At 33.4% G+C, this 27395-nt stretch overlaps 1 protein-coding gene and 1 non-coding gene across 9 annotated transcripts in view; both read left to right on the top strand.

The window, feature by feature from the left end:
- The first annotated feature begins 3154 nt into the window (after positions 1 to 3154).
- Positions 3155 to 3225, top strand: Trnag-gcc (transfer RNA glycine (anticodon GCC)). The gene has a single exon. It is a non-coding gene; the product is annotated as a tRNA-Gly (tRNA).
- A 117-nt stretch (positions 3226 to 3342) lies between these two features.
- Positions 3343 to 27395, top strand: part of LOC140054039 (uncharacterized) — a 78223-nt gene continuing 54170 nt past the window's right edge. For 7 of the 8 annotated variants that reach the window (XM_072098853.1, XM_072098854.1, XM_072098852.1 and 4 more), the window contains exon 1: positions 21818 to 21988. In XM_072098853.1, the coding sequence (XP_071954954.1) occupies positions 21835 to 21988 (154 nt within the window). In that variant the 5' untranslated portion in view covers positions 21818 to 21834. Of the gene's footprint in view, positions 3459 to 21817; positions 21989 to 27395 lie in introns of those variants that run through there. The other variant, XM_072098850.1, reaches the window with a different exon arrangement.

Genomic DNA, 27395 nt, shown 5'->3' with positions numbered 1-27395 from the left:
GCAAAGTCCAGGTCTGGTAGTACTTCAGCTGGATGTCTTCTACTACGGCGGAGGGTGAGACCGTCTGATGATGTAGTTGCTGATCGCACTACATAGTCAAGGCAGACAATAAACAAGAATGGAGCAAGAGGGTCTCCTTGAACTACGCCAGAGTCGATGTTGAAGCAATCAGTCTCACCATCTGGAGTCAGGACAACTGCTGATGTATTGATATACATTACTCTGATGGCTTCTACAATTTTATGAGGGATGCCGTATGCTAAGAGGATCTTCATCATGATGTTGCGATTGATGGAATCGAAGGCTTTGCGAAAGTCAATAAAGATAATGACTGCCTCTTTGTGATGGTTCTTAACCTCTTCAACAATTCTCCTCAGTGCAAGAATGTGCGTAGTTGTTGATCGTGCCTGACGAAAGCCATTCTGGTTGGGGCGTAAAACTTCATTAATCACAGGACGTATCCTATTTAAAATCAGGCGATTGTAGATCTTTGCAGCCAATTTTGATAATGAAATATCCCTGTAGTTATCTGGTTTTGAAAGATCACCTTTTTTCGGGATATGAACGAAATTCCCCATTCTGATGGCCTGTTTCCATCAAGAATTTGATTGCAGAAAGAAGTGAGAGCTTTCTGGGTGCCAGGTAATTTCCATATTTTGATGGGAAGACCGTCAAGACCAGGTGCTTTGCCAGATTTCATCTGTTTGCAGGCAATTTACACCTCGGCCTCGGAGAACCTCTCGGAGCTTATCTGGTGGTTAAGTTGAAGATTTTGACGATATCCATGTCATCTACCACTGAAGTCTCCACCGATAGTAGTTTGTGGAAGTGAGTTTTCCATGCTAGAAGACGATCCTCTCCCATGATGCAGGCACTTTGAGATCTCTTCCCTGAGAGTTGTTTGACAAGTTGCCATGCAGATCTTAAGCTGTTGGCCGATGCTGGTTGACCGAAAAAAATGACCAAAAAAACACATTTTCTGGTTAAATTATTCTTTAAAATGTCAATGGACACACTGTATGGTATAAAATGGAAGCATATACAATATGCTACCCATTGCTACCCAACTTGTATTGAAATTTTTAATTAGAAATATAACTTTATGGAAAATGTGCATAATTGACTTCAGTATTTAGAATTATTATTAATTTATCTTTATCAACTGGTACGACCTTTCCTGATGATTTGAAGTTGGGTCTAGTTACATTTATTTTAAAGAAACCTTCACTGGATCATACTTGCATGGCAAATTTTCGATCTATTTCTAATGTCGCTTTTTTATCTAATTGATCCTTGAGAAATGCGTTGCTTTAGATCTCATACATTTTCTTGACGACAATAATCTGTTCGACCCTCTTCAATCAGCATATAGAAAGCACCACAGTACAGAGTCAGCCATTCTCTAGGTGCATAATGATATTATTTTAACTCTGAATAAAGGTAATTGTCTTTTTTCTGTGTACCTCGACCTGTCGGCAGCTTCTGATACCATGGACTATTCCATTCTTATTGCAAGACTCTCGTCTATTGGTATCCGTGGATCTGCTCTAAATTGGTTCAAGTCATATTTGTCTTCTAGGAAGCAGCAGGTCCGGATTGGTAATGTCAAATCCACCTCTATCGACCTAAAATGCGGTGTTCCTCAAGGATCAATACTGGGTCCAGTATTGTTTTTAGTTTACATCTCGCCCATGAGTGATATCATTAAGAGACATTGTGTCCAATATCATGTGTACGCAGATGATACACAACTGTACATCAGCTTTAATCCAGCAGAGTTTAATGAGGCGAAATCGGTTATCGAAGCTTGTGTTGTTGATGTTCAGGATTGGCTAACTAAAAACATGCTCTTTTTAAACCTGGTAAAACAGAAATCTTATGTCTTCATTCAAAACACTTCAAGAAATTGGCCATTGCTAGAAACATCAATCACATCATCGTTGGAGGTTAGATATATCGGAGTTGTATTTGACTCAGCAACGATTATGTCCAGACATATCAACAACATTAGTCAAACTGATACCTACCACCTTCGTAACATAAGACCAATTCGCAAACACACTCCTCGCTTATTAGACTTGTCCATGCACTAATAACATCACAGTTAGATTACTGCAATGCCATTTTGTTTGGTCTACCAAATAAAGAACTTAATAAACTACAACTAATTCTTTTCTTTTTTATACCAAATATTTCATTACAACGCTAGAATTATTTCACCTAAAATAAACTTACATTAATTTATACTCATTTTTGTCTAAATTTAATAAAATATGCATATTTTCCAAAAATAACATCACATAATTAAATACAAGTTGGGTAGCAATGGGTAGCATATGTATATGCTTTCATTTGATACTATACAGTGTGTCCATTGACATTTTAAATATTTAACCCGAAAATGTGTTTTTTGGTCAAAGGTCAGTAAAAGCATTTCCGGTCATTTTTTTGGGTAAAAGTTGTGTTAGACCGAATATAAATATGTATATTCTGAACAATTTGACACCAAAAGCAAATCTGTATGACAAGTGGTTGTCGAGATATAAGAACCACACATTTCTAACCCTTGACCCCGATTTTGGGCATCTTCGCCCCAGATAACGAATTTGACACATATCCCATATTGTTCCTTGGGGTCAAATTATCCTATAACAGTTGAGATATTCTCTCCTAAATTGAATGCATACAAATCTTACTCAGGTCCTACACTAGCAGTAGTTATTAATGAATAAAGGTCAATGACCTTTGACCCGACTATCTGACCAATGGCACAAGTAACCCGAAATTTCCAAAAACTTTATTTTGTTGTTTGACCACTAAAACATAGATGTAGAAACCACATTTGTCTTTTTAAACCCAGGAGTTGAGGAGTTATGAGCCATCAAATGCCACAAAAAGGTCACTGACCTTTGACCCTCAATATCTCACTAACGCAGCAACTAGAAGGCTGCAAAAATTTTTTGGTAATTATTGACACCTAAAGCTACAAGAAAATACCAAAAGACCTTTTATTAGAATTTTTTCAAGGTCAAACCATATATAGCCTCTACTACTAGGCCAGACTGGCCTAGGCTGAGGGAGCGGGCTATTATAATAAAATAAATAAGCAAGTAAAGTAAAGATTATACAATAATACTGTTTTCTATAACATGTAGCATCGGTGGTTCAGTGGTAGAATTCTCGCCTGCCACGCGGGGGACCCGGGTTCAATTCCCGGCCGATGCAAATTTTTTTTGACACCCAACAAAACTATAATGTCGCCCTCTATAGTAACCGGCTTTCACATTTTTTCCATGATTTGGTTTTCACATGCTAGGCCCACCACACATTTTACTTGCCTGGAGAGAGTATAATACTTGACTTGGTAACTCGTTAGCTAGCTGGCGCTCATGAAAATATATTGAACAACATGGCGGAAACTACTGGTAGTACTGTGGAAATTGAGAGCCAAAATGAAGGTAAATCTTGTGTGATGTTTGTTTATATATTTAATAATGTGAACTCGAGTGATTGATTATGTCATTTTGTCTTTAAAAGAGCGATTCTGGCCGGTACGGAATATACAATCTGTGATTGACCAACCTGTATCCAAATTGACAGACGATAGAACTTTGTTGCTAGGCCTAGGCCTAGGCCTAGCCTAATAGCCAAGATGTCGTATTTCATTTGCGGCACTGGAACGTTACATTTGGTTACTTAATTTTAGATTTTTTCTTCAACATAAGCATTGCTAGGGCCTAAGATAGGACTATCTATGCAGGATGCTAGCCTATATTAGTCTTCATTATAATATGAATAAATAAATTGAACGTGCATATAGGCCTAGGCCTAGACCTAGCCTAGGCTAGGCCTATAATCAATTCACTCACAAAAGGAAAATCAAAATTTTTCTTTTTTAATGACAGATCCAGCTAAGGCCCAGGCCTAACTCCCCAACCCCCACCCCATCATGACATATTTTTGCAGTGGTTACTCTTCAATTTCAATGTTCCATGTCTAAATTTAAGTAGCCCGATGTTGAAAATCCCGCTATAGTAAGTTGATGAAATCAAAAGAACACTTTTACTGACCTTTGTGCATTGTGATCTGTTTGTTAAACTAAATCCCTATGCTTAAATTTTAACCGTAAAAACGCCATGCATTATGAGTTTGACTTTCTTAATCAATATACCATGTCAGATGTTGACTGCATTCAGTAGGTCCGAAAATTCATCTGAAATAAGTAATGAAGAAGTAAAAATGTAGACATTTTGGTGACAGACAGTAAAGTCAACATACCATAATGTCAGTAAGTACTTACTTACACAAAGCTGATAAGCAAACAAAAGATAAGGTACTATTATTATTGAACATTATACAGTCAATAACATCCTCATATGATACCCCAACCTTGCCTTCCAAATGCATGAAAACAATTTTAGTCTGTGTAATACTAATAGTTGTATGCTTTTAACACCTTTTTTCCCCTCAATGTTTGAATAGACCAACATCGTCTTCTGTTGTCTCCCGACCTTTAGCTGACAGATCCACAGATGACAACCCCTTTTAGCACTATCTACAATGTGTACAACACCAATAAAACAGTTAAAATGACATGTATTTGTCTATACATTGAAGTATTACATAAAATTACTTTAATTTAGGGTAGGGTGAGTGTTAAGCTCTGTCTACACTATCAAACTTTATGTGACAAAAATGTGATGTGCATGCCCTATATATGGATGTGATGATGTCATATCACTACCATATTTAGCTATATCACTACCATATTTGGCCATATCACTACCATATTTGAGCCCATCACACTTTTGTCACTAGTTTGATAAGTGCAGATAGAGGTTTAAGGAGGTAGGGAGAAGGGGATATTTTAATGAGTATGGTCAAGGAAGTGTTTAAAGAAGGCAGGGGATATTTAAAGAAGGTGTTATTAAAAAAATGTATAAACCAACCTTTTTTGTTTTCTTTGATGAAATTTTAATGGGAAACAAATCTTTTGAGGTCTAATGATAAGATAACATCTACTGTATGAATCCACTAAGGAAATCCAGCTTGTTATACTGCATTGTAATTACTGTATGACACTTGACAGAATAAGGATGGAGCTATCTAAATAAATTGTATGTGCTTTATAATGATTTCTGCAATCAATAGCGTCGATTAAATTTATGAACCAATAAAATGAACTAACATTGTCTGCAACTATCTGAGATGATAAAACAAGTGCATAGATCAATGGTGTGTGTAGAAATTTAGGCCCTCAAGGTCATTATGCTAATAGGTTTAGGGGTCAAGTTGAATTCATTTCCTACTTGGAAATGTTGTTAATTTTTATCAACAAATAGGCCAAGTATTAGTACTAGTGTGAATTAAAGTGACTTGATGTATACACTACAGTAGGCCTGCCTATACCAAAGATCTGAATGACAAACAATGTAGTATCTGCAAATAATTTGTGATACAACAAGTACTGCAGTACGGTTCCAGGCTTTGTGATTTCAGGTGTGTGATCACATTGTAGGGACATTACTGAGGTGTGTGATCACAACGTACATTACTGAGGTGTGTGATCGTGCTTCATCCTATTACCTCAGAACTCCTGAGGATATATTTCGTTCATTTGCATTAGGTGTGGCGGTCAATTGTTATAATTTGTTATTAACATTGCAAGAATTTTTTATTTTAATCATTGAGTTTCATTTTCAACTTTTTAGTATCATACCTGGTTAATTTTTCAATAAAAAATTAATGAATAATAATGAACTAACTGTAACAAGATATATAATATGCAGAAGGTTCCAGGTTCGAATCTCGGTTGTGTGCGGCTTTTTCTCATTCTCACAGATTTCCTCATCTTTATCATTTCAAATTTTTTCATTTTCAGTATATCACCGGGTGGTTTAGAACTACTGTTCTGTGCTTTAAAAAAAAATATACTGTATATTATTAATTATTATATCGCATAAAAATCATTAACAGCCTGAATGATTTTGTACTATTTTCTAAAATTCAAAATTTCAGAACATTTAATATTAAAAAATTATAGCTCGTAAAAATATACACTATCTTTCGAGTACTGATGTAAGTCAGCAGTACATGTAAATTTATAATTTATAAAAAGGTCACATATATTGAAAATTCATTTTAAAATGCTGTCACAAACTACAGTACTTCAAAACTGACATAATGACAGTCTGCAGTAGCTAAGAGTTAAAGCCTTGTTGAGAGCTACTAGTCGCTGAAATAATGTTAAAATTCAGTATTATATTATCATTGATAAGTAGTTTTTTTTTTAACTGTAGCCTTTAGTATAGTCTTTGAAAAGGAAGTCGTTTTGGCAATTTATGGAGGCCAAGTATATTCTGTGCACATATGTGTATCATGTATGTAATTACAGTAGTGGATTTGTTAGTCCAGTGAGGCTAGTTGTATGCTAATAATATGCTCCTAATGGCCTCTATTAATATGCCTGTATATTACTAACTATGCTAGGAACTTTTTGCACACTTTCTCCTACAGCTATGGGATGATAATGATATGTTGGGAATAACGATATATTGCTTTGCATAACAATTAATATCATACTGTATCTGTATAGAATAGGTTGATGTAATCCAATGATTTTAATCCGTTTAGTTACAAATTCCTTTGTAGGTATAATAAATATTGATGGTACTATTATGTAATTGTAATTTCATCATAAATAATAATTATGATTGACACTGGCCAGTATACAGTAGTTTAAGTACACTAATTTTGTTCTGAACCAAACTGAAACTGTTTTTAAAATTTCAACTCTGCACCTATTCATTTATTCATCGTTATTGCAATCAATATATGAAAAAATATAAGATTGGGATATTTACAATTCATTTTAAAAAGCAAGAAATATATAAATATAAAAAAGTACCGTAAAAAAAAGTCACAAACAGCAAAAAACAAAGCCGGGTATCCAACTGTGCAAGGAAAAGGCAACTACCAAACATTAAAGATACCGGTGTTGATAAAAGGCAACTACCAAACATTAAAGATACCGGTGTTGATAAAAGGCAACTACCAAACATTAAAGATACCGGTGTTGATAAAAGGCAACTACCAAACATTAAAGATACCGGTGTTGATAAAAGGCAACTACCAAACATTAAAGATACCGGTGTTGATAAAAGGCAACTAACTACCAAACATTAAAGATACCGGTGTTGATAAAAGGCAACTACCAAACATTAAAGATACCGGTGTTGATAAAAGGCAACTACCAAACATTAAAGATACCGGTGTTGATAAAAGGCAACTAACTACCAAACATTAAAGATACCGGTGTTGATAAAAGGCAACTACCAAACATTAAAGATACCGGTGTTGATAAAAGGCAACTACCAAACATTAAAGATACCGGTGTTGATAAAGGGCAACTACCAAACATTAATAATACCAGTGTTGATAAAAGGCAACTAACTACCAAACATTAAAGATACCGGTGTTGATAAATGGCAACTACCAAACATTAAAAATACCGGTGTTGATAAAAGGCAACTACCAAACATTAAAGATACCGGTGTTGATAAAAGGCAACTACCAAACATTAAAGATACCGGTGTTGATAAAAGGCAACTACCGAACATTAAAGATACCGGTGTTGATAAAAGGCAACTAACTACCAAACATTAAAGATACCGGTGTTGATAAAAGGCAACTACCAAACATTAAAGATACCGGTGTTGATAAAAGGCAACTACCAAACATTAAAGATACCGGTGTTGATAAATGGCAACTACCAAACATTAAAGATACCAGTGTTGATAAAAGGCAACTAACTACCAAACATTAAAGATACCGGTGTTGATTTAAGGCAACTAACTACCAAACATTAAAGATACCGGTGTTGATTTAAGGCAACTAACTACCAAACATTAAAGATACCGGTGTTGATAAAAGGCAACTACCAAACATTAAAGATACCGGTGTTGATAAAAGGCAACTACCAAACATTAAAGATACCAGTGTTGATAAAAGGCAACTACCAAACATTAAAGATACCAGTGTTGATAAAAGGCAACTAACTACCAAACATTAAAGATACCGGTGTTGATTTAAGGCAACTAACTACCAAACATTAAAGATACCGGTGTTGATTTAAGGCAACTAACTACCAAACATTAAAGATACTGGTGTTGATAAAAGGCAACTACCAAACATTAAAGATACCGGTGTTGATAAAAGGCAACTACCAAACATTAAAGATACCAGTGTTGATAAAAGGCAACTAACTAACATTAAAGATACTGGTGTTGATAAAAGGCAACTACCAAACATTAAAGATACCGGTGTTGATAAAAGGCAACTACCAAACATTAAAGATACCAGTGTTGATAAAAGGCAACTACCAAACATTAAAGATACCGGTGTTGATAAAAGGCAACTACCAAACATTAAAGATACCGGTGTTGATAAAAGGCAACTACCAAACATTAAAGATACCGGTGTTGATAATAAAGTTCTTTGATCTATATGGTATTGTACTACTACTTGATAAAAAATTCAGTGACTGATCTCAATTGGTATGGAACAATGTGTGGTGACTTGGTGTTTTCAGTTTTCCTTGCACAATCGAGTACGACGAGCTTTTAAAGCAAGGGAATAATTAAAAAAGAAAGGGACCTAACAAAGTAATAATAATGATTTCCCTTGAATATGGGTTGGCCGTAGTGTCCCCTTAATTTTATATGTGTGTCCCCTAAATAGGGTGTGTCCCATAGGAGGGGTTAATGTATTATTGTTTACTAAATTGTAATACACAAAGTGTGAACTAAGCTCTAAGATTTAATGACATTTTACAATGAAGTTCAATAGATAGAAAATAGATAAAATGCATTGAGTTAAGTATACAGAATAGTCAGTTAAATATTCAAGAAAATAATATTATGATAAATTATTCCCCCAGCTATTGATTTGATAAGTAGATTTTTATTTTTGGTTTTGCTTTGCTGATTAGTTGCACTGTATACTGTAATTATTCAACCATATGGGAATTTGTGTATACATACTAAAGGTCAAAGTTCATAGAAATACTGTACAACATGCATCCTTATGCATAACTTTGTATAAATGCACAGCATGTGTTTAAAAAAGAAAAACACCTGTTGTTATTGGAATCATAATTCTATTAATCTCAGTCTACACTATCAAACTTTAATATGTGACTGACATTGACAACAAAATGTGATGTGCCCATATTATGGACATGATGATGTCATATCACTATTATATTTGGACACATCCCACTTTTTTTTTCTAAAACCTTTTCTGTAAAACTAGATACGAAATGCCATTGCCAAACGTTTAACTGTTAATTTTTAATTAAAAATCAATTACTACTGTACAACAAAAACTTCGTGCCTAGCTTACCTGGATAAAATACATTAAACAAATGATGACGATGTTAGGTGGCTATGTCCCACTTGAGGATGCTATGGTATAGACTATACCATTATCCAAAGGGGATGTGATATTTTAATGTATGTATTAGGACTGTAATGTATTTCCTCTCTTCGGAGAGAGAGAGGCTAATATTGGTTTATCGAGGTAAGCCAGGCACGATAGACTACCACAGATTTGTGTATTTTAGCTTAAAAACACTAGCGACTATTACTGTACTAAGTAGATCATTTTTAAATTTTTCTTATAATATTAATTATACATTTAACATCAATTTAAAAGTGAAATAGATAATAATTAGGTTTCTGTTGCATGGATTTCCCATCAACATTTTCATGACATGTGAACATGGAAGATTGAGCAGACAAAGAGATGAAAGCAAATGACATGTCATTAGTAAGGATTACATCACTATCAATAGATTCAATTGATTTGCAATTTTAACTGAAAGAAAGGAATGCACAATAGCAACTGTGGCATCGGTAATTGGATTAGTTCAGTTTTAAGTCTATACCGTAACCTGATTAATTTTTTACATGATTTTCAGAGTTTATATCGTGCCTAGCTTACCTGGATATTCTCCGAGAAGAGAGCTACTGTACAAGTCAAGATAATAAATGGTGTTTCCAGGGTTGTTGTGTGGGTGGGAGGGAAAGATGTGGTTATGCATCGACAGTGTTTCTAGGATTTTTGTTGGGGATTGGGAGGGAGTGGGAGGTTGTGGTTGCAAGGGAGGATATGTAGAGATGCATTAAGCAGTGATGAATAATATAAGCTACTTACAATGAACTGAATTAAATTGTTTCATCGTAAATTTAGGCTTTATCATTGACAACATCTAGTGGAGTTGTAGCTTGGTTGTTGTAGCATGCTTGCCTTTCAATCCCAAGGTTAAGGGTTCAATCCTGACCTACTGTTACAGCTACAGTAAAGTTGTTTTTCATGACTGTTGCGTTAAAATAGAGACTTTATTAGCTTGAATCCATCCTATAATTAGCTATAGTTGCTTGCTGTAGTGTTAGTACACATTGTATAATATTAAAATAATAGTTTTTTTTTCACTCTCTTGTAAAGGTGGATTCTCTTTGGCTGAATTCAATTTGAGGTTATTGTTTTACAGAACATCTGGTTTTCAAAGAGTCTTCATAGATTACTAAATTTATATACACGATAATGTCTCAAAATCAATTTTGGCTTTGGCTATTTGTTGGAGGTGAAAGTAATAGTTTTAGGCTTTAGTTACCCATACAGTACATACTATTACTAATGGACCTCTGTATCTTATTCTTTAAATTATGATTGTAAACATTGAATAAGGTACACATAGTAATTACAGTAGTATTATTTCACATTTTGCTATGATGTCTAGGTTCTTGAAAATTCTGAGTGAAGTCTACCCGAAAGAATATTGCATCCGTTTTTATTCAAAACAAAGGCAAAACAAAGTGGTAAATTAGTTAGAGTTCCTGTCACAATTTTAGCTAGCGTGCCATCGGAAATCAGCTCGAAACTTTGCTCACAGGAACTGAACCAACTAAGGTATGATAAATCGCAGCAATAACAAATTAAACCAATCATAACATCAGCCATTATATTATTTACAGTTCTGTTTGAAATATTATATAGTACAACAAAAGCATTAATATTTTGTACTGTATAGCTATAACTATAAAAGTTTCGCTACATGGATCTTTCGCGAATCGGCTACTTGGCCATTTTTGCAACATAAAACTTTTTAGCGAATTTGAAAAATATAGTAATAAGTAATAAAGTAAATACTGTAACAAGATCGCGTATGAGCGACCTTTATGGTTTAAAGATGCTAATACATAAGCTATTGTATACAGTAGTAGGCCTACTGAAAATTATTCGCGGCATGAAACTTTCGCAAATTTCAATCACTCGCGAAAAGTTTAATGTGTGCGCAAAATTTTCTGGTTTTACAGTAGAGAGTAAGTGTAGAACTTTCAATAGAAGAGTAAAACATTTGATAGTACACATCACATTTTTTTGTCACATGAAGTTTGATAGTGTAGACTGCAGAGCTTTAGGAAGTTTGGGCAACCTCTATAATTATACGTATGGGTAAAATTTGTGTACTACGTCGGTGTTGGTGCAAATGTGTGAAAGATTTTTATGGAGAATGTTCATAAGTTTGTATTGATTAATTAATTAATAATAATAACTAAACAATTTGTAACAGTTAGTAATACAGTAACAACATTTCAGAGGAATTGGAATACAATAACACATTGTTAAAGAATTGTTGGACAGCAGTGGATCGATCTTAACGTGCGTGTCCCACTAATTAGCCAAAAACTATTTAAAGAAAGTTAATTTGTTCCGGCAGGTAATTAAATCTTCCGGTATTTTGCAAAATGATGATCATATTCAATGAGGCATACAAATAAAAGGCACCCTGGAAAGGAAAAAAGTGGATTTTAAAAACTTTACGATGAGTCATGTATTTCATTCAACAGGAAGTATATGGGGCTTTTATTTGTTTCATGTGTAGTCCATTCAGTACACTTGACTTCCCTGACAAAAGGTCAGCCCAAGCCACAGACTACCTGCTATGTGGTAAAACTTTTGTTGATTGTTTAGTACCACAAATCAGCACAGAAAATCTGTTAGTATTTTGCTTCTTTACCTGACTGATACTAGTATATCTGACAGTTGAGCATGTTCCTTGGGAAAAGAAAAAAAACAAATTTGAAAGAATAGAATTTTCTTTCCCTTTTGAAAAGAGACCTTTACCAATAAAAAAAAAAGTGATCTTAAAATTAAATACGGTTTTAAAAACCCCATCGATTTCAGTCTTGATGGCTAAGAATAGTTTTTAAACCAGTTTTTGCGGAATAACATTTTGTCTGAATGTAATCACGGTCTGAATTTATTACGTTCTTAATTGCCGTGAACATTTTACTTGGAACTGTTCGTGGATAATAATGACGTTATTCTGCAACAAACCACAAATGATCACCGAATGAGAATCCAGTTTTAATTTAATAAATAGTAACTTGCTAAATCTCTTTGATGTTGCAAACAAACTAGTCTCAATGAATAATTTGTTTTAAAAATTGGCCCTTTATGAATCCCAATTACCGGAAATCAGAAAAAGCTACCTGTAAAAAGCCATCAATGCTCAGTACCTTCCTAGAACCCACATAAAAGCTACTGAGGTGGAAAAGACGCCCGTTTTTAGGCAATTGTTTGTGATGTTTTTTGGTAGAATTATGGCTTCCTAGGAAACAAATCCATGTTTTGATGTACGTAATCCAGGGCTTGTTGTCGCTCATGGCTGTTTGACACATAGGGGGTCGTTATTAATAAGCCTACTTTACCATAATTAATACCATGACCTTATTCTACTTTAACATTTACACAAATATTATTTTTGTTATGATTTCCTGATAGCGTATCATTGTTTAGTCCTCAAATCAAAGTAAATTCTATAATTAATGCTATGACCTTATTCTACTTTTTACATTGTAATGACACAATTTTTTTATGATTTTCCTGATAATAGATTGTTTACACTTAATAGTCCACTTAAATCTAAAAAGTAATACCACTGGTTACATCTTTCACTTCAAATTAAATTGTTACGGATTTCCTTGTATCATTATACAATACAATGTCACAAAATTTAGATTACCTCTTTTTAGCCAAATTGAATGTTAATTTTGGTATTCGGTTTTCCTTATTGGAATACATTTATCATTTACTGGTCCTTTTCTATGAAAATTCATTTTTCTAATCATTATTAATATTAAATAGTGCAGTTAAAACCCATGTGAAGTCATATTAATTAATAGTCTGTCAAAAATAGATCAGAAAGTTCATAATTTGATTAAAAAAGTGTTAGGTTATGGTGGCGAAGGGGAGCATACAGCCCTAGACCAAGGCAATCTAACAAGGCACTGAGCTCGTCTTGCCAAGGACTCCTAAAAGTCTTTTGATCTTATGTCTGGCTTCGACAAACAATACTGTACGATATACAGTACATATTCTCCACGGCGCAGTGTCTGACATTTGCGATTAGCAGCAAAATTTCTTGATATCTCCAATCACTACTGACTGCATCACAATGCGTGCATGTCTGGTCGAGGATATTACAGTAGTAACAGTGTACAATATGATAAGTGACGCATTTTTCAATTTAGCCATTTAATGATAACGATGTCGGCAGGTTGCTTTGCTTAAACATATCCAATTTACAATACCTGTGTCTGCTCATTATCAACATCTTCCACTACGTTACCAGAATACAAAAGATTTGATCATTACAAATATAGACTAAATATAATTCAAGTAGGTCACGCATTTTCCAGACAGATGTTGGCGTAAGCAGCTAAATATTATTATTAGGTCAACATATTTTATAATTTCTAAGTGCCTGGATGATACAGTATGTGATTCCTAGGTTAACATTTTAACTAAATATTGTAATAATTGTACTGTATTTGTTGATGACGTTTTTACAATAATAAACGAAAATAATGTGCGTTAAAAAATAATTAAACAAATTAAAACTCATTGAAGTTGAAGTAGTGTTTTGAAATCAAACATATAAATTAAATTAGTTTTGACAAAATTATATTAATGTAGTATTTTTTAAGGCATAAAGTTATGGTTGTGTTCACTAGTACACAAATACAGTATTAATTATTAATTATTATAGACATCAGATACGCTTTTCGGCATATTGAGTTGGGATTTCCAATATGCTATCACGGTGTGTTACATTCATGTTTTGATATCGGAGACTTATTGTGAAATATTACTGGAGATATCAAAGTTTCTGCAAATCATTGATTTTTCACGGGTGTCCTACATTACTTGACTAATAATATATTATAGAACCGTTACTTTCATTAGAATTCTAAACTCGTGCTATAAGATGATTTAACATTTCGGGCAGTGGAAATATACGAGTGTAACATTTTAATAATGATGGTGTCTGTATTGGAAAAGCTACAACAGTTGACATGTGAGGTCATGATATAAGACAGAAAAACCAATAAATAAGAATTGGTTATATTTTGGTAATGTTTAAACGACCTTGTGAATTTTAATAAAATGTTATAACCTTGAAATTTGCGTGTTAACAGCTCGTAATGAAAGCCTATCAATAAATTTATAGCTGAAAATTAGCATTATACAGTAGGAATATTGTACTCTTTAAAAATAACTTTATGAGGATGCATAATATTATTCCAGCATCATTGCAGACAGAGAAAGAGTGCCCTCTATTGGCAGATCTGTTAAAATAATTATAATGCTTTAATGATATGTTGTATTTGATGCATATTAATGGCATGGTCTACTTGCCTTTACAAGCTCTGTGAAATATGCAATATTTTCTAACAAATTGTGAAATTGCTTCTTTCTTTAGTAGTACTCTAGAATACAAAATATAAAAATTATTTCAAATTTGTAAGTGCTAATTAAGCCCTCTGTGAAGCTAATTAATTAGTTTTATGTAGTATTTAATATCACATGGGTTGAACCTTAGGTATTTGGTAAAACCAACCTCCATATTTTGTATTGGGCATGTGTGATGTAGATTGTCTACCAGGTGGACACCATTTACAGTAGCTGGACCACGATGATATACTATTCCTTAGGCTAGACAAAAATGAAAAATGATTGGGCTGAACCAAAATGAGTCACTATAGTGTTTAGCTGAAACAAAATGAGTCGCCATAGAGCTGGAGCAAATTGACGTTTTACTGGACTGGCCCAAAATGGGGAAAGCATTTGGCTCGACCAAAACGTTGGACCATTCCTCAGGCTAGACCAAAATGAAAAAAGATTAAGCTGGACCAAAATGAGTCACCATAGAGGTGGAGCAAATTGACACATCACTGGACTGGCCCAAAATGGGGAAAGAAACGCACCATTTGGCTGGACCAAAAGACATCATTTGGCTGGCCTGACATGAGATACTATTAAACTGGAGTACAAAAATGAAACACTGTTTGGATGTTATACATTAATAGGTCTACTAGTGTAATACCTGTCATTTCATCCATAAGATTGATTACATTGCATTGATGCCTACTTATCAACACTTCAGGTATGCTGATCAATATTTTGTAAAATGCATTCGATATAACGATAAACTCAAGCATATCACAGATGCACATATTTTGACTGGCTAAATATTTTGCAGAGAAGAAGATGTAGGCATTGATACCAATGATGGATGCGATTATATTTGCATTTGAAAGTGTTATATTCCATAGATATTACTGTGAATTTTATAGAGGCTATAACTATGTAGGTAGATGTGTTATAATCAATGTTAAATATTCTGTTCAGTGCAACAAGCTATTTACTAATAAATGTTTTCAAATCCACACCCTAAACTCCAGTAAAACCTCTATTAAGGGACAACTTCCGGATTAAAGTTTTTGATTATGGGTGTCCCTTAAATAGGAATTGACTGTAATGTTAAAACATTGCCCCTTTTTCTTTTCACTGGTAAGTCATCTCTTAATTGGAGGTCTTCTTGAAGAGTGGTGTCCAAAAGAGGGATTTCCCAAAAAGAAAAGTTTACTATATTACATGAAAAAAAATCAACTGTGCAATGTTTACTCCTTAATTTCATGGCCGTACATTAGAGTACTATACTCTACAAGCAGCTTGATAACTATAAAATTAATAAATAAGATTAACACTTTGTTGTGTTATATTTTTACAGATACTGTAGTTGATTTCACCATATAAATAACACACCACAGCAGCATCCTTTCACTATTAATATTAATGCGCATACATTGTTTTGGGACAAACTAGACTTTATTTTGTTCAATGTAACATTTCAACAATACAAACAAATGGTTTGAAATTCTGGACCATAACAAACTGATAACTATTATTGTCAGTTATGGATGAGTTAGTTGTTGTGGTCTTTTGTAAAACTGTACCTGTTTACCTTCTCTGATATGCCTCATTCGCTATGTATCTGATTGGCATTTAAATTTACAGGTTCACTTAGCGACAAATACTACGTTTTCACCATACGCTGTCCTGTGTGAACATGTGCAGAAGATCGAGTGGAGTTAACGTAAAATCCATGCTATATAGTTTGCTCGCTCACGTGAAAAGGAATTTGTATCGAGTCACTATTAGCCTTTTATAAACACTTGGCCAATTATAACACCTGTCATAAAAGAATCATATTATTGTTGTTTTAATCTAGTTCACATACAATATCTCGTTTGAAAGTAGTGGTAGAGTAGGTTAGTGCTTTTTTGTCCCACAGGTTTAGGTTCGAATCCATTTAAGATTTCATAAAAAGACAGATTATCATAGATGATACATGACAATGGTATATTATGAGATGCCTTATTTGTTATTATTATAATAAACTATTTTAATATGAAGGGCTAGTGTTGCCCGAAAGCTATGCTGCTTAAGCTTTTTGCTTATTTTATTTTGTATAGCTCCATTAAAATCCAGCCACTGATACCCACAGCATTGTCATTATTTTCAGTAATTTGCCTTTAAATTAATATGTAATAATACAGTTATTAATTATTATTGGAAAATAATAATGCAATGTTTTACCTTCAAATCCTGTTTTAAAACCTTATCACAACATAGTAGCATCAAGTACACAATGCAAATTGTAAATGCCCTTATGTTTTCCGTTAAAAAAAATTATCTATTAATAATTATTATTAACAGTAAATTTATGCAAATTTGACACGCCTCTTAAATTGAAACCACATAAAATATTGTAACGACAAAGCACAATTGTTGTTTATCTCGTATTTGTATGGTATCACATTTTGGTTGGTTGGATGATAATCTTGGTATAAGGGGTCTTTATTTGATGCTAATAACGTGTGGGATTGTCTTTGTTATTGCTAGCTTAAGGATCATCCAGCAATAAAAGGTAGTTTAGTTTATCTATGCTAAGCTTGCCGAGTAACAGACACGAGTGCAATCTATTTCATCATAACTGCACGCAAGTTATTTGTTACTGAACTCGGCGTAAATTGAGTTCTTGCAATTAAAAGGTAAAATGGTTAGTTTTTTTCTGAGTAATCATTTTGTTTTGAGGATGTTTCCATCAAATCGTTGCACCAATTGGAATATATTACATCTTGGATAATTTAAGTGAATAACTAAAAGGGTAAAACATATGATTCAGTTATCTAGTTTAGTACAACATTAGTAACTGTTCATTTTGAAGGAGTTTCTAACATATTGTTCAAAAAACCAATTCTTAATGTTAGTTTTTTTTGCCGAGTATATATACTGTAACTGCTCGTTTTGCCGGCGTTTTCTGTCATATCGTTAAGTGAATCAATTTAAAGATAAAAAATGGCTGAATAACTGCTCGTTTTTTAAGGGTAATTCCATCATGTCTTTTACCATAAGTAGTTGCTTTTTTTTTAAAACATAGTCTAGATATTTTGAATTGTTTTAGAAGTTAAAATATGGTTGATTTTCTTGGCTAAAGATAACTGCTATTACAGTAAGTATATTGCTTTCAATATGTACCATTGCATGCAAACCAGTTGTACAGATTCCTTGTGGGCCTGTCAATAACTCCCTTTTTAAACTACTAAATTTTATGGATGTGATTTATTGTTGTCTATTAGCACTTTATGCCATTGTAGAAGTATTCAATGGTTTCTTTCAATTGCTGTTTTTTAATTGAATACTTTATCTACTGACAACAAAACAAACTTTTCACACAGAACTTCGGCAATATTGCGGTAAGCAAGCCGGCGTTATTGCCGGTCTAAACCCATTCACACAAAAGGTAATATTACGGTAATTTTACCGTCTTCTGTGTGAAAGGCCACAGTGAAAAGGCGCAATATTTTAAAGATTACAGTCTTCATAAAATAGAGGTCGCACTTTTAGAGAAAAAAAAAATGGCGGGCACCGGCGACAAAACATGCCATGCGCGCACATGTTTGCTGATGTTGTTTTGTGTGTCCGTCGTTTAGTTTTATTGGTTTTTATTTACGATGCATAAAATCTATATTTTTGCCCAACACCACTCCGTGCTAAACTGCCCGATCGTGATGGCCATTCTACAGAAACAAAATCTATTAGGCCTACAAATAGACGCGAATTTAATTATCAGAAGCTGTTATGAGCTAGCACCGGGGAGCGCGCACCGGAGGATGTTCCTGCTAGAACTATGCTAACTAGGGCCTAGGCTTACGTATACAACGTTACAGCAAGTTAAATAATCTTTGGACCAATGGCAATATATGTTATATTTTTTTTATTATTGGCCGTATTCTTCCATTGTATTATTTACAAACTAACCTAAAAATATATATATGGATATAATCTAATAATTTGGCCTAAAGTAATTGCCACAGTCTTTCTCAATCAAGGAAAATGTCCCGAATTTATCCTTGCTTCACTGCGTAAGCAGGCGTTATATCGTGGACTCTTTCACACAGATCAGGCTTACGACCGTGACGGTAATATTACCGCGATTTTACTAGGTCCAGAGGCGGTCTAAAGGAAGCCGGCATTAAGGGGTTTTTACCCTTTCACACATAAGCCGGCGTTCGCGAATTACCGCAATATTACCGTCTTACAGCTCTGTCTGAAAGGGGCTTTAGACAAATTGTTCGTGCTTCTCTTGTGATATATTATATAACATCAAATAAATTTCCCCAAACATTCTTTCTACTGAATCTCCACATAATTTATATATGGGTGTTTCCATAAATTAAGGGGCCAGTGGGTATTTTAGTATTGGTGATAGTTAGTTTGCTGTTTACTCTAAATTGGTAATAGTTATTTAAAAAATGATTTTATCATATGATAGAACAATAATATGGGTTAATACTATTACATGTAGGAAAAAAAAAATTGAAAAAAAAAACGATTTAAAAAAAAATATATCGTGGTGTCTAGCTCATTTTATTAAAATATGTGTGACATTTAAATACACTGACATATCAGAGTTTAAAAAATATACTACAGCAATAGTTATTTTGTATTTATTTATCATCACAATAGAGTACAAAGCAACGTTAAATATAAGCTAATTACAATTTCCCACGATTTTTTGTTTTCCACACAACGGTCCGCGACGTCCAGCATCACAACGTAACATTTCGTGTCTCACTTTGTTACGTTGTTAGTACGATCTTTATTAGTGAACAGACACAAGAAGTACCACTATAATGACGAAAATCGAATTACATTCACTTCAACAGATCACTGAAATTTACCTTACACAATGTTCTACAAAATGGCGATTTTATTTAGTCAGTTACAGACGAAAAACTATTTTTTTAGAACATTTCGTGTCTCGTATATTCGTTACGTAGTTATTCATAGACCATCGGTGGTGAACGCCGCGAGAGCTATTTCTGAAGTTGAAGGTCACGTGATTCAAGAAGCAGGCGAACTAAAGTCTCGGCAAAAAAATCATCGCTAGGATCCGCGAACAGATATGTCTATAATTGATTAATATTTAACAAATTAATGAGCAAAATTGCAAAACATTTTCCACTAGGCAGGTTACAGCGTAACATCGTAGAAGATACGCCGTGTCTTGTTACGTAGTGTACTAGACCTTATACTGGTGTAGTATTTTGCAAATAATTAGCAATTAGTTACCATAAAATCTTTAAATTTTACATTATGTGTTTGCTATTTGGTTATTGCTTCTATATGACACAGAAAAATAAAAAGTTATTTAATTATTGTCACAAGAAATAGGGATAAAAGTCCATAGTTTACAACCACTTTCAGAATAAAAACAAATTCGTCGTTTTTGACTATTCTATTTGTTACTGTGGGAAAAAAAAGAATTGTATTTGGTTCATTTCAGTTATAATAAAAAACATATTACACAAAATAATGTGTAATATTAGTACATAATTTTGTTTATTTATTTAACGTTGCTATTCAACAAGATAAAATATGAATTAAATGTTTACTATAATATACATTTAAAATACCCTCCACTATAGTGAGCGAGTCCAAGCAACTTGGTTGTCGCGTATGCGCGCCTATCATATTTGGGCGATTTCACTTGATGTGTAGGGAATATTTAAGTTGTTTCAATCTACGGAAGATATACTAAGGTTTTATAAATTTAATAATAATTAATAACTTTATTTAAATTGATAAAAACAATTACATATAGTATAAACGCAAGGCTGTGGATAACAATTTATTATGAACGAAATCAAATCAAAACAACAAAGAACAATAGGTTCTCCTAATAGTAATAGGATAGTATTACCACGTGCTTGGGCAATGAACTCTGCTCCACATTGCGATAACTTTATTTTTAGCTGGCTCGGCGACTCCGAAGCTGAAAGGGGTGACTGGTATTTCTACAGGTCTGTACGATAATTATTAAGGGTTTTCCGAAATATCACGTGCTTGGCTAATGAACTCTCCTCCACATTGAGATCGGCGACTCCGGCGGTATTTCTACAGCGACAGTGTATACTCCATGTACGATAATTATTAATAGGGTTTTCCGAAACACCACGTGCTTGGCTAATAAAATTCTCCTCCAAATTGAGATCGCGTTTATTTTTAGCTGTTCAGTTTGATGAACCTTTATTTTTTAATTTTTATTGAAAACCAACGTGATTGCTGGCTCGGCGACTCCCGGTGCTCAAATGGGGTGACTGGTATCATTTCGGTCATGGTTCGGTGAACCTTTATTTTGTTGGCCAAAACCCACACGCTTCCTTCGTCGGCTCCCTACAAAGAGATCGCGCTTAGTTTAATGGGGAACCTTTATTTACTCTTCGTTTTAAATATATTCCATAGACTTCAACATTATAACTAGTCTACTGTTTTCCCGATGTGGTTTTGAAAACAATTATAAAAGAATGAGAAATAAAGTCAACAGACATTTTACAACATTTAAAAATAATACGTAAAAAACATTTATACCCAGTATAACTAAGACAAAATAATCAGTAACATATTAATTTTATTATAATAATAAAATGATAATAATAAATATTTGATGAATAAAATTAATATTTTAAACTAATAATCTGAAAAGAAAGCAATAGTTTTAGTCAAATCAATTTATGAGCATAACTCAAGAAAGACAAGTGTTCATTTATTGTTTTATAATTAATAATAATAAATATTATAATCCATCAACATAAGATAAGAAAACTCTTTCTTTAGTATAGTAGGCCTAACATATTTTATAATAATAATAGATATATTTATTTTTATTTAAATTGGTATAATTTATATTAAAAATACTTAATTACATACTTTATATTTCTATATGATGATGAATCAAATTTAACCCAGATGGGCAAATCTAATGTTTCATTGTCATTTTTTTCATCTATACAGATCAGCAGTTTATCAACAATGTTACCGTTCCAATTGAGAACTGCATTTAACCCAAAAATAGAGATGCCGCATCAACAAAAAGACCAACCAAAGAAACATCAGCCCACAGACGGTTCTCGAATATACAGTAATTTCAGCATAAAAAAAAATTACATAACTGAAATTAAATTATTAAACAGGGTTACTGTACATCAGGTGGTTAAAATCAGCACTGAAAGTACGAACCAACTTTATATACCATTGAGTAAACATTTTAAAAGTAATGCGCGATTTACCAAATTTTTCCCTTACGTAAATTTATATAGATTATACGTTTTAATGATTGAACAAGAGTGTTAATGCGAAGTATATCCAAATGTATTCTCAATGATTTTACTGTAAATGACTATTAATAGTATATTTTAGCAGTTTGTTGTGTGCAGTAGTAATTACAGTTGTCACACTTTAAAAATAATGTAGTAGTTCTTGTTGACTTATTTAAGTGAACTTTTTGGTGTCTCTGTTACACGTGGAAACTTCAATTTTTTATTGCATGAATTATATTGTTTTATTGATTAAAAGATAGTATTTGATATACTATTTTTACCAGTTTATCAATTGTATGCAGTAGTAACCACATTTGTTACACTTTAAAAATGGCTGCATATCAAACCATTTCATAAAACATTGTGACGAGTTAAAGTGAACATTTGGTGTCTCCGTTACACGTGAAATCTTCCATTTATATTTCATGAACCATATTGTTTTATTTCCACATAGAGGTATGATCCTGATTTGACTTGTTGCTAGTAAATGTATATACTTGAGGTATATTCTGTTCATTTCTGTATTGTTTACATGTAATTTTTAAACAGCAGTGACTTTACAAATCTTTTATATAGAAATTAAGTCAACTTTAACGGCTTTGCATAATTATTTCATAAGCTATTTTTTAAATTTGAAAAGGTGTGATTTAAATGATATTTTTCTGCATTGAAGATGTTCCCAAAAGCTATTTAAAAATCCAATTTAAACAGTTTTAGGTTATTAATAATAACTTATAAAAGGGGTAGATAATGTGATTTTGGTGTCTCCGTTACACGTGAAATTTGCTATGCATGTTGATACTATATAAATGCTGTTACATAGAGACAACAGATTTAATGTGTATTTTGCTTTTTTTTTTAGTTCAAGTACATGATATACTATTTAGAATTGATTATTAGACTTAGAATGTCACACTTTGAAATTCTGACCCTAATGTCACACCTTGGCCCCTTTATTTATGGAAACACCCATATTGATTGAATTGATTGATTGAAATATATATTTATACTGGATAACCTCTTCAGTCAAAGACTGACCTCCCTCCCAGAGGGCCCATTTATGATCAGTGGCTGTGATGTACTAATACACCGGGGTAAGCCCCTACTCGTCTCGAAAGATGTACTAGGTTCTTTAAAGTGCACACGAGCTAGATGTGTACACTGGACCTATGGTTTATAGTCCTTATCCGAGAAGACTCGTTCTACCACCACAACCATGGAGTGAGTGAGCCTCGAACCCCTGCCGATGTTATGGCTACGTAATTACGGTTCCACTGTTTTAACCGCTCGGCCACTCACTGTACATACTATGTACAGTAATCCATAGGCAAATACTGTAATACAGCGTCACATATGTATCACACATTGTACCTGTATTAATTTCACAGTATGTTATTGTTACAGTTCGGTAAGGCCTATTGCCTATGATACAGGCGGCATGTGGTATGCATGTGACACGGGACTTGCATAATTTGTGATTCATTTCTGTACAGTGTATATACAGTACCGATAATTGGCTAAAATTTGGTAAAGAAATGTCTTTAATAAATTACAAAAAATGAATAAATTTTTATATTTTTTGTATTGCAATATTATGGTCTCACTTAACTTATTAGATTCTATTTTACTAGTGGTGAATTCATTTCAGTTTTTTAGTATGGTACAATCACATAAATTTACAACATTTTACCAATTTGCCAAAAAGACATAATATAATATGACGTCAAAATGTTGAGCCCAGCATGATGTCATGTCATAGAGAATATTATTATTAAATTTTCTTTTGCCTACTGTGTATTGTACAGTGTAATATTATGTGACCTTGTTTTTGAAGTGGACAGCATATTTCGTCATACTGCTCAAGTGAAGTACCTAGTACAATATGTTTATAATAATAGTGTATATTTTGCTATAAGGATATCCTTTTCAAAATAGAATTTAATTTTCTCTAATACCACCATCTCCACTATTAAAAATATTAACATTTTTCTTCAGTCAATTTGTAAACAAATTTTATTCAACAATGGAGTGATTTTATATAAGTTTTATAAAAAATATTATTTGTTTACTAATTACTATTGTACTAAATGTCAACAAGCATTCATGCCTGATAATACATTAAAAATGTATGGTGTTTGCCTTTCAAATAGATTATTATTGTTATTAGTTATTTTTGTTTGCACATTCATTGTACAATATCCTCTGGGTTTAGTACTTAATATGATCTTAACATGTCCAAGAGCATGTGTATTTAAACTGGTCTTTCATTGATACCTTTCTTTTGTATAAAATTAACCTTGATACGTTGCTATTGTACAAAATCCTCCTCTTCATGCTTCGTGTATATCGACCACCACAGATTCTTTTATAACTTTTTTGTTACGTTTACGTAATCCACAACCTTGTCCTTATTCAACTAAATGCACAATATTTGTTTTTTTGCTACTGTTGTTTAAATACCATCATTATTGTCTCTTCTTTTCACTTTATTGTTCATCAAAAAAGCCAATCTTGACCCAAATCCAAACCAGATTGATATAAAAGGAAATCCTCAACAACATTTGTGGTAATTTATTTCTGGATATATCATACCTCAGATCTGCTGAACTTCACTCGCTACAGTATTTAAACGATTTCTAAAAACTTCTTTAAACTAACATTAATTATAGGATTTACTGTATCACGGATACATTGTTGTAAATTAAAGGTATGTGTACTACTTACTACTAAACAATATTAAGGTAAAACCAACAAAATGTTCTTTTAATAGGGATGTCCCCTAAATGGGGATGTCCCTTAAATAGGCATATCCCTTAAATAGGCATATCCCTTAAATAGGGATGTCCCTTAAATAGGCATGTCCCTTGAAAATGGTGTCCCTTGAATAAGTGTGTCTCTTGAATAGTGGTGTCCCTTGAATAGGTGTGTTCCTTGAATAGGGTGTCCCTTGAATAAGTGTGACCCTTGAATAGGTGTGTCCCTTGAATAGGTGTGTCCCTTGAATAGTGTGTGTCCATTGAATAGTGTATGTCCATTGAATAGTGTATGTCCCTTGAATAGGCGTGTCCCTTGAATAGGTGTGTCCCTTGAATAGGGTGTCCCTTGAATAAGTGTGTCCCTTGAATAGGCGTTGAATGGTTGTAAATCATGTTTCGCACTTTGTTTTTAAAGTGTCTACATAATAGTGTTGGCTATTTTAACTGTGCTGGACATCAGTGATAGCCTTTAAGTGCAACACACTGCTAGTCAGGCTTTCGTGACCTGTCGCCTTATATCTACAAGTGTATAATGTAATTTCACTCTTCCCTGGTACTATTACTTCTGTACACTAGTAGGAATTAGGTGGCATCTAATTATGACTACTGTACAGATAATAATTAGATTCAAATGAAGTCTCTCTTCAGTTCAACGATGACTTGATTTACCGCTTGACTTGGCAATACTATTCACTATTTCTTCATTCAGTTCTCCTCAATGGCATAAACAGGAAACGAGAAACCTGTAAAGAAATCGGCCACGTCTTCCTGTGTAGGTTTCCACCAACCACATCCTACTCGGTGGTGCCAAAACAACGATCAAATTCTTCCCGAAATCAGAATGTTTATTACATATAAAATAGTAAAAAAAATAGTCCATGATTTCATTTTAGCTGTGAAAAAAAGGAATTGTGCAAGTCTACTGTGTTCCCCCTGGATTTACCCATGATGTGTTTAACGGACAGTGGCCAAAATACTACTGTAAATCAGGAGATATTTTTCAATGATTAGTTATTTCAGTTTTCTGTTTGCTAGAATATAGAAAGAAAAATAGTATAGAAATGACGATAAGACGTTTATATTTTATAATTCTGTATCATAAAATGAACAATTTCTAGTTACATGTTTAAATAATTTTGTAACATGTAGTACAATGAATGTACAGTATCAGTATAGTGTACAAACCCATCCATATAAAATATGGTAATCGGAAAATACTAGATGACTAAGAACAATCTAATATAAAATTCACACCACCACAATAAATGGAACAGTCCAATTCCTGACTTCTGCCATTCAAATCTGTCGCAAAGTTCAATATTAATTCAAATGTTTCTGCTACAATTATTGATATTCGCACACTGTTGAGCGTTTGTAACCTTGATGATTGTTCTGGCTTCGTATTGACCCGTCCAGATCATTCGTCGTTCACATATTTGTCCGAGCTTGAAGCCTGTACATGTTGTTTGTATTTTTAACAAGGCTGACCTTAACAAACCATCCATGTTTAAGAAGTTTGATTATTTATGGGCAGGTATGTTTTGATATTTTGTACACATTTTTGTTATGAGAATATTCAATATAATTATAAATAATGCTTACAAAATTAGCATTTATTTATACCTAAATAGAACTTTTACGGTTTTCCTCACTTGGTGTTACACCCCCCAACCGCTCGGACTCACCCCCAACCCCTCAGACTCACCCCCAACCCCTCGGACTCACCCCCAACCCTTCGGACTCGCCCCCAACCCCTCGGACTCACCCTCAACCCCTCGGACTCGCCCCCAACCCCTCGGACTCGCCCCCAACCCCTCGGACTCGCCCCCCCCCTTTTTTTCTCCATCCCTATCTCATATACTGTACTGTATCCTAATAAAAGTCAAGAAGTAGAATATTATATTCTACTACAGTAAACTCACTGTACAGTATACTGTAACAAGTGAAAGGTGGCATTTGATGGGTGGAGCTAATAAGTGACAAAGTGTCAGAATTGACACTGTCATTTTTTAACGTAGGTCATAGACAGGTCAGCATAAATTCTTTACCATATTGTATTGTATTATAAAGTTATGCAACAAAATTTGACTTTGCAATCAAATGATTTTTAATTTGTGGTTATTGGAGAATTAATAGAAGTTTCAATTTTATTTATTCTTTAAAATCACATTTATTTTATAACTAGGCTTACATCAAAAGTTGTAGAACAAATCACAAAGAATTAAATAACATGAAAATTAATATATAATTCAAAAATATAAATTATATTTTCAAAATCTAATAGTATAGTTAGACGAAATGATGGTTTCTTTGCTTACCGTAACTTTTCTCAGTTGACAATTATTTTTTGTCCACTTAAAATATGAACTGAGTTTAGAAAGACAAAATATTGGGTGGTTTTTGTCCTAAGGCTTTCTTTGAAAACAAAAACTAGACTGATTAAATTTGGCTGATTTTTAACTGCGATATGGTTAAGGAGGATTACCAGTATTGCCTTGACCAGAATTCCGAGTTGATTCAAAGTTCTTTTTTTTTCCTTTTTTGTAATAAAAAGGATTAACAT

This window comes from Antedon mediterranea, chromosome 7 (genome assembly GCF_964355755.1).
Source record: "Antedon mediterranea chromosome 7, ecAntMedi1.1, whole genome shotgun sequence".
Taxonomy (NCBI): domain Eukaryota; kingdom Metazoa; phylum Echinodermata; class Crinoidea; order Comatulida; family Antedonidae; genus Antedon; species Antedon mediterranea.
Note: the sequence above shows the minus strand (reverse complement) of the source record. Positions and strands in the feature narration are given on the sequence as shown.